This window comes from Tenrec ecaudatus, chromosome 6 (assembly GCF_050624435.1).
Source record: "Tenrec ecaudatus isolate mTenEca1 chromosome 6, mTenEca1.hap1, whole genome shotgun sequence".
NCBI classification, from domain to species: domain Eukaryota; kingdom Metazoa; phylum Chordata; class Mammalia; order Afrosoricida; family Tenrecidae; genus Tenrec; species Tenrec ecaudatus.
In genome coordinates, this window is record NC_134535.1 from 76,804,835 (window position 1) to 76,814,727 (window position 9,893).

The 9,893-nt window shown below is 36.8% G+C and overlaps 1 protein-coding gene across 1 annotated transcript; it reads right to left on the reverse strand.

Annotated features, from left to right (window-relative positions):
• Nucleotides 1-838: 838 nt before the first annotated feature.
• LOC142450911 (olfactory receptor 6C2-like) lies at nucleotides 839-1,813 on the reverse strand. The gene has a single exon (XM_075552847.1). The coding sequence runs from the start codon at nucleotides 1,811-1,813 to the stop codon at nucleotides 839-841; it is 975 nt and encodes a 324-aa protein (XP_075408962.1).
• Nucleotides 1,814-9,893: the final 8,080 nt, after the last annotated feature.

A 9,893-nucleotide genomic window follows, 5' to 3' on the forward strand; every position in this document is an offset into this window, starting at 1 on the left:
TGGCCCCGCCCTAACTTTCTTTTGCTAGTTTATTGTTTAAAGTCAAAAGTAAAGCAAATTGGGCTGCTGCTAAGAATCACATAGGCCCTAAAAATATGGAGATAGAGCAGGTAATATACATACTCAGTTCTAAACATTTACTAAGATTAGCTTATTGATTTTGTTTGGAATTTTATCAAGAGTCATCATGATAAGAAGGCCTTGTTCATTAACCCTTATAAAGAAATGCTATCCAGATATCCTCTTTAATGTGTTTACGAACAAGATGTCACTTTCAGGACCAAGGTTCCCTTGACCTAAGCCACAATGTCTTTGATAGCTTCATATATACATGAAAGGAATAAGGAAAATGAAAAAAAATTTGGCTTATTTGAATTATTATTGGTGAAGAATATTGGAAATACCTTGGGCTGCAAGAGAACCAACAAATATGTCTGAGGAGAAGTACAATCTTTTTACAATGCTCCTTAAAAGCAAAGAGGGTGAGACCTTGCTCTCGTACTTTGAAGATATGACCAGGAAAGACCAATCCCTGGACACGCACGTCAAGCTTAGTAGAGTCTGTGAAAAAGAGAAAGACTCTGAACAAGATGGATCGACCTAGTGACTCCAAAATGGTTTCAAGCAAAACAGCCATTGCTAGGATGGCACAAAACTGGGCAGGATTTCCTTTTGTTGCACAAAAGGTCTCTATGAGTCAGATCCAACTGGAAAACGCCTAACAACAACAATATGTGGATAAAGCTCTCTTATTAGAATAGGGCAAAACTTAAATATACAGCATAGGAACTTGTGATTTTAATATAAAAATTTCATCTCTCTATAGTAACAATTTTCTTTATCTCTTTAAGAAGAGTGCAAATCTCTTCATGGACTCGCTGAACGCTTGTTTCACTTGCTTGTTCCTCAAGGTATAAATGAAAGGGTTCATCATAGGAGCTACGGAAGTGGTAAGTATGGCTACACCCTTATTTGTGGCCACTGAATTCTTTGCTGAAGGTTTGACATAGATAAAGATGCAGCTTCCGTAGGTGATGGAAATGACAATCATGTGGGAAGAACAGGTCGAAAAGGCTTTTTTCTTTTGCTGGGCAGAAGGGAAGCCTAAAATTGTCGTAATGATGTACGCATAGGAAAGAACAACGCATACAAGGGTCACAACAAAGGTCAACACCGCACAAACTATGACCACCTGCTCTATGAGCCATGTTTCAGAGCATGAGATCTTTAGGATAGGGGACGCATCACAGAGAAAATGGTCAATGACAGTAGAATCACAGAATTCTAGATTTAGGCCCAGGCTTAGTGGTGGGAGGATGATCAACAAGCCTGCAGTCCAGCAGCAAAGAATGAGTCTTCTACAGACCTTGTTGTTCATGATGGTCATGTAATGCAGAGGTTTGCAGATGGCCAGATATCGGTCATAGGACATGGTTGCCAGGAGAAAAAATTCTGTGGCAGCAAAGAGGTCAGTGAAAAAAATTTGAATAGCACAATTATTATAAGTGATTGTCTTGTCACCTGTTGATATGTTGTACAGGTACCTGGGAATACATGCAGATGTAAATGAGATTTCCAAGAAGGAGAGATTTTGTAGGAAAAAGTACATGGCAGTTTTCAGATGAGAACTGATGAAGGTGAGGGAGATGATGGTCAGATTCCCAGTTACACTCAGCATGTAGGTGATTAAAAGAAAGAAGAAGACCACAACCTTCAATTGCGGGTCATCAGTTAATCCCAGCAGAATGAATGTTATTGTTTGGTTTCTCATCTTTAGCCGTTGAGTTCTATTCAATCTGCATTTAAAATACATTATTTATATGAATAGAAGGACAAATGACAATAAAAATTGAAATAGGGTATCTCACATACATTAAAATTGAGTGCAAAAATATCAATACACTGGTGGAATAGGTTCTATACATTACAAATTGTTGAATGACAAATTAATTTGGTTTTAAACTTTCACCCAAGTCAAAGCATAAATAAATTGAATTAAAATTACTTAATTGATGATGACTTTTTAAACATCATACATTTAATTTTCAATTTATTATAATCATCTTTTTATTCCAAGAACTATAATTGATGAAATATACCAAAGTTCATCAAAGTCTGTCTCTGAGGTTTAGGAGACTTCTAAGTAATATGTGTTCTTTTACCACACACAATTCATAATCTTCAATCATAATTTATCTTTAAATAGCATATATTATTTTTAAATGATCATTTTGTTTTCTGGTCCCATTTCCTTTGAAAATGTTATCAGGATGGACCATTCACTGAAGAAGCACAGCAGCTTGATAAAGTAGAGGTTAAGGAAAAAAAGACTCTCAATGATCCAGAGGGAAGCCTGGCTGCTACAGAGAGCCCATACGTAGTAACAATTGTAAGGATGACACAGGACAGGGCTGTTTCTTTTTCTATAGCGTTGCAATGAGCCGGAAGTGACTTGATGGCCCCTGGCTAAAAGACTGCTTTTTACGTTTTCCTTCAGACAGATCCACTTTATTTGGGAATTCTCTTGAACTCTTAATCTCAAAAAATGTTGCCTTTTCAAAATCGCCCTCATAGTATCAGATGCTATAAAGTCCACGATGCAAAGTTCAAACATATACTTTCCAAAAGGGAATTCTTGATTTTCAACACTTTCTTCTAAATTTTATCTATGTTCTTTATAATAAATTTTCTATGTTCTCTGTATGTTACCATAAAGGATAAATGTAATTGTGCTAGATATTTAAATAAATACTTTCTATGAATAATCTATCTACTATCCAATTCTGTTTTCTCACTTTATCTATGTGTCCAGTGCCCAATCCCAACTCAGGATACAGTTCCTTAACCATTGGTTTTCAGGTTCCATAATTGTGCAATATTGGTATTATTATCTATTATAATCATCAAGTTCTGGTTATCCTAAATGACCTGATAATTGTTGCTTAAAATAATATTTAAGTATCTAAGTTTAAAGTACTCTAAAATGATTTTTCCTTCATATCCACATTAAACTCAGATTTCTAAATTGTCTACAGTTATGAGCCACTTCTCTGAGGAAAATATAACTCAAGTCTCAAAAGCAAAATGTAACTAAAATGACAATTTATCACACTCACTTTTCTGCTAGTAAATCCTACTCTCCTCTATGAGTTATTTATTAACAATTATATTTACAGCAACAATTTGAAAATGTAATATTGCAAAGCAGAATGTGAATTTCTGAGCAGTACTCTTTGAATCTGGTCGTTCTCCAGATGAGAACAGCTATGAATGCATAATCTCCTTGAATTTTCTATTACTTGCCAAGTATATTGTATAATAAGTAACTAACACAATGCAACGCACTACATATAATTCATTACAATACTACTCACCCAGAAAATATTTTATTTTACTTCTCATTACTGAGATGCCCATCTAGGTAAAAAATAATTCTTGTTTGCTTTGGAACAGCCTCTGAGTATTTCTATTTAGAGAAGGGTTTCCCATGTCACACTATCTTGTCTCATTGACCAAATCTGCAACAAAGTTAATAAACAAAAAGATTCTTAGTGACCAGGTTCCAAAGTCATTAATGGATTATCTGATTAATGAACTTTAAGGAAACAAGTTAAACATAACTTGGTGACAAAGGGGACATGATGTTTAGGGAGAGGTGGCAGCATCAAAAACATTTCAAGCATAGTGGTAAGAAAATAATAAGAATATAACTAAAAGAAACAAGAAAATTTATCCCTGATTTTTTGTTTTGTTTTTGCTTTTAGATTCATTTCTATAAGATATACTTAAGATAGCTTTACCAGTCTTTCATATTATGAATAAATTATGTATTCTTAAAAACAATAACTAACATAATAATATGTATTCTAGGTAAAAACAAAAACAAGCCATCAAAATTTACTTAAGATATACATAACAGAGTCTAGAATTTTGGAGCATATCTATAATAATTATTTTATGCAAATATCCTCATAGTCATAGGTAGTATTTAGAAATGATGAAAATTCAAATTTAAAACCATTATTTATTGTGATATATAGCACCTAACAATACAGTATCATAACGATTTTAAACATAGATGTATATGAGCCTACTTACATCTTAAAAGGATTAATACATGCCATTAATTCCAATTACTCTCAATCCATCGTTTGAATATAATATCAGATTTAACTCAAAAGTTATTGTTTTAAATGTGTGGTTTCTAATGTCTTTCCTTTTTAAAAATATTATATGGATAGTCAATGGTTAATTTAGTTACCACTTAAACTTTTAGGGTCCCCCCATAATTTCTAAAAACCCAATAAGATAGAACCTTATGAATTCATTGAGTAATTTATCAAAGTGAAATTTCTTCTTAAAATGACATCTATATTTAGTACAATAACATTTTGGCACTATAAACAGATATATAGTTAGCTGCTGTTTAAGTTAAGGTCAATGTCTAAGACCTTATTTTTATCAAAACCAAAAGTTTCCCTGTCCTGAATCATCTTAATGATCACCAGCAATGCTTGAATTCTTTGTTGTTGCTATTGTGCTTAGCCAACGCTTCGACCTTCCTTATCAAGCATTTGCCTTTTCTTCATTGGCCCTATATTTTACCAAATACGCTCTTCTTCTCTAGAAATCCATCTGTTTCGATGATGTGTCCAAACAAAGGAGTTAAACAATGTTCTGTTGTGATCCAGATGGTTTTCATTGGCTAATTTTCAAAATCAGATTTCCATATCTTTCTTCCTAGTCCCTTGTAGTCTAAGTTCACCAGGCTGAACCCAGTGGTATTTCCAACATCAGAGCCTTGGTTAGGCAGCTGCTCCTGTGATATCACAGCTTTCTATGTCTGGATTGAAGAGGTTCAAGGCATAGGGATTGCGAGACCCAAAGGTTATATTACACTTCTGGCTCTTCATTTTTGGTGGTGGTGAGATCCGCACATCTGGCTTGTGTGATGTTGAATTTTAAATCCAGTTGAATGGCAAAACTGAGTAATCCCCACATTAGATTTCCAAGTTTTTACAATCACAATTAACTCTGTTAACAATCACTTCTGAATTGCATAATTGTGAGTGTCTTCCTCCACCTTCTCTTACTCAAACTCGTCAGGAAAACAGTTATTTGATGGGAGTTATAAAGACGATAGCTGAAAGACCCATATTAGGTAATGCACTGCAACATGCTTGATTTATTAATGTGAGCTCAGTTTATTATGTAAATTAATGTACTTTGTGGAAATAGGACAGGTTAACTCTGACGAATAAACTGTGAACACCGTTATAATCTCACAAACACGATTACCAACATAAGGAAGAGCCGATCTGGCTCATAGTTTGCCTGACAGCTAGAACAATCTCTGAAATTTATGGGCACATTAAAACAACTAGATTAGATCAGATTCATATGTAGATGAAATATGGAATAGCCCCTCCTACCACTTAAAATTACTTTAAATGCTAATATATTCCTGAGTATAAGGCCTCCTAGAAAATGATATTTATATATCAAAGAAATCATATCCTAAAAAAGGTGGATAGTTTGCCAAATATTAATATAATCAGTTACATTTCTGATTTTGAAGATATTTGTAAAATGTGTTTCCCCAAGAGCTTAATAAGACTCAAGCAACACAAAGTAAATACAGTCAAAAGTATAAAATGTATCTCACTTACTATGATGATTATCAATTATAGTTTGTGTTGGCTGTTGAAACACACCAAGTCTTAAAAGTTCTAGGTTGAAAATGATGAACTATTTCATGTGAACTGCTAATATTTGATCATGAATCCACTCTCATATTTGTGAAAACTCTGGATGGCAAAGCATTCATCTTCAATCCATTTCACAGACTTCCTTGTACCGTGTTAACTTCAACAAGACAACAACAACAAGAAACAATGATGATGATATTAGGGTCATGGAATGTCAGAAATCCTCGCCTGTTTGAGAAGGGTTCTGTTCCACCCTCTCAGAGTAGCAAGTGACTTTACTGTATCTGGCTTCACATTTGCTTTGTTTGGTTAAGAGGCAACTAAGTGAATAAACAAAAAGTCCTTTGTGGCCCACAAACAAGGTTACTAAGGAATCTGCTGAGTAAGAAAATTTGGAGAAAAACACAAATGGCATCATTGGAGACAGTGTCCTTAGAGACAGGGGATGCAGCATAAGATACAGGCCAGTAGCACCAAAAAGAAAGAAAAAAGTCAGACAAACTTAGCTTTATTTTTTTTCATATTATTATTCTGAGAAATATTATAAGATCAGAGGGAGCATTTCTTTTAAAAAAAATCATTTTATTGGGAGTTCATACAATGCCTATCACAATCCATACACACATCCATTGTGTCAAGCATATTTGTACATTTGTTGCCATCATCATTCTCAAAACATTTGCTTTCCACTTGAGCCCTTGGCCTCAGTTCCTCAATTTTCCTCTCCCTCCCCGTTCCCCCCTCCTTCATGAACCCTTGATAATTTATGTTATTATTATTTTGTCATATCTTACACTGTCTGATGTCTCCCTTTACCAACTTTTCTGTTGTCTCTCCTCCAGAGAGGAGGTTATATGTAGATCCTTGTAATCGGTTCCTCCTTTCTACCCCACCTTTGCTCCACCCTCCCAGTATCACCAAACTCACCACTGGTCCTGAGAGGTTCGTCTGTCCTGGATTTTCTGTGTTTCCAGTTTCTATCTGTACCAGTGTACATACTCTGGTCTAGCCGGATTTGTAAGGTAGAATTGGGTTTATGATAGTGGGGGGTAGAGGAAGCATTTAGGAACTATAGGAAAGTTCTATGTTTCATCATTGCTACACTGCACCATGACTGGCTCGTCTCCTCTCCATGACCCTTCTGAAAGGGGATGTCCTGTTGCCCACAAATGGCCTTTGTGTCCCCACTCTGCACTCCTCCTCATTGCAATAGTGTGATTTTTGTTCCTTGACACCTGATCCCTTCAACACCTTGTGATCACATAGGATGGTGTGCTTCTTGTATGTAGGCTTTGCTTCTCCTGAGCTAGATGGCTGCTTGTTTACCTTCAAGCCTTTAAGACCCCAGATGCTATATCTTTTGATAGCTGGGCGCCATCAGCTTTCTTCACCACACTTGCTTATGCCCCATTTGTCTTCAGTGATCGTATTGGGAAGGTGAGCATCATGGAATGCCAGTTTAATAGAACAAAATGTTCTTGCATTGAGGGAGTACTTGAGTGGAGGCCCAATGTCCATCTGGTACTTTAGTACTAAACCTATAAATAAATGCACATAGATTTATTTACTCATCATCATAAATAAATATATTTACCTATGTACATGCCTCTATTTAGATCTCTATAAAAGCCATTTACCTCCTAATTCTTTCCTCTATTTTCTTTTACTCTTCTCTTGTCCCACTATCATGCTCAGCTTTCATTTGTGTTTCAGCATTTGCTTTTGGTTACATTACCCTTGTTCAAGCCCCATCAGGCCTCCCAAACCATCCTCCCTGCTGATTTTGGATCACTTGTTGTTCCCTTGTCCCTGAGTTTGTTAACACCACTTCCTTCCTCCCACCTCCTCCCCACCCATGTGCCCCTGGAACCATCGGTCCCAGTGTATTCTCCTTGAGATTGTTCATCCAGGTGTGCTCCCTTCTTGATTTGCTCCATTTTGGTGGGTTCATACCAGAAATGTCCTCTGTCACAGTCTGCTCCAGTAAGGGGACTGTTTGACACATGCTGTTGTCATTTACCCAGTCCCCTCTGTGTCCCATTAGCTCCCAGCAGGGATGTCATCCTCTGAGCATCATGTGCCTGCGTGGGGCCCAGTCAGATTCTCTTCCTCCCTCCAGGCCTGCCTTTGTGTGGGTGTGGCATGCTGGGCCCTCTCCCTAACCTGTTCTACGCCACACCCACTTCCAGGGAGGGGGTCAGTTTGGCTGTGTTTGGGGCCAGCCCTGTAGCTCTCTCTTTTCATGCATCCTTCCATATAACCATGCTGTCCTCATGGTTTGGTGCTTCATGATACGGTCTGCATCCCCATTCCAGGTTCTGTGGAGACAAGACCAGTACTCTCACCCTGGGTCTAGTGATGCCCTACTCCCTCCATTATTTCACTTTCAATACCCCTTCCCTCTTTCTCCCCCTTCCATCCTTTTCCTATTACTGTGTTGACCCAACATGTACCTCCTTGGGTTTGGTTTAACCTACTCCCACTTCCTTGTATCTCAACCCAAGTGTTATGATACAGGTGGCTTCTCTTCTATACCTACCATGCTGATTACACTTACCTCAGGGGACTCATGCTGTACTTCTCCTTTTGTGATTGGCTGACTTTGTTTAGCATATTTTCCTCCAAATCTTCCCATGAAAAGATGTGTTTCATGTGCTCATCAGGGATTTTTAGTGATGAATAGTATTCCATTGTGTGTATGTGCCAGCATTTACTGATCCACTTGTGTGCCGATGGAAATTTAGATGGTTTCCAACCCTTTGCGATTGTAAATTGAGTTGCAATAAATATTGGAGTACATCCAACTGGTCACGGTTTATTTCTTACCTCTTCTGAGTATATCCCCAGTAGAGGCATAGCTGGGTCATAAAGTAGCTTAATTTCCATCTTCTTTAAGTATTCGACAGTGGCTGTGCCTGTCTACATGACCACCAGCAAGGGAGGAGAGTTCCTATCTCACCACATCCCCTCCAACATTTGTTGCTTTATGATTTTCTGATTTGGGCTAGCCCCAAAGGTGTTAGATGGTATCTCATGGTTGTTTTGATTTGCATGAGAACACTTCTTAATTAGTGATTTGTTACACTAATTATTTATTATAGTTGGAAATTTTCAACTAGAGGAAAAAATGGGTGAAATTCCATAAACTAAAGGAGTCATTGTGTTACTGTTGGCTAAGCTTTGGACTGTTGACTACAACATCAGCTGTTCAAGACCACCAGCTGCTCCATAAGGAGAATATGAGTCTATTTTTTCTGGTAATATTTACACACTTAGAAACTCTATACAGGGTCACAATAAGTTAGAAGCAATTCCATAGCACTCAAGTTTGGTGCTACTGCTTACATCATGGAATATACTTTTCTAGACCTTTATTAATACAAATATGTCAAAATATTGTTATCATTTGGAAGTAAGCAATTAACAATTTGTGTAATTAGCTAGAGAATTGCCAAGTGTTTTAAAGCTCTACACAAGTTATTAAACTACTACACATGGATTGTCTATGGATTATTACAATGAATTTATTTTTGGTATTTTAAAGCATCATTGGATTTTTAAAGCGATTTTCTATTGCCGTAAATAAATTCATGTGCTTTATAATTTTAATTAGTTTTATGTTCTGAAAGTTGATTCCACCGGGCTGTTCTTCCTTGAAGAAACGGGTTGAGAGTTTCTCCCAAAGTGGTTTGCCCCTACAAAAGAGGGAGTCACATATGTAAGACAAGACAGTAAGTGGAGCAAAAGACTTAATAAGCAAAGTACACTTCAATCACAAAGCAGGTCATCTCATGATTTGAAGAAGATGACCTTGTCGGGGGAAAGGATATTGCATTTTATAGGATTGGGAGAAAGACCCCATAGGCTTGCCTCAGTCCCTATCCTGCTTTTCCATTGGCCCTTATTCTTGCATCCTGATTGGTCCTTATTCCCACTCAATGGTTGACCTCATAATCCGCAGCTTGTGCATCTCAGTTTTGTATGAGGTGGTGTTGGGATGAGTTACCCAGACTTCAAGTGGAATGGATCATGTGATACAGTTTAGGATTGGTCATCCAGACCACTAGCTAAACCTGACTAGTAGTATTAATATTTTCTTTATTTGTATCTCCATTGCTTTACCAATAACTAAAAGAATATAAACTTAACCTTAATTTCTCACAATTAAAATTATAATACTTAAAA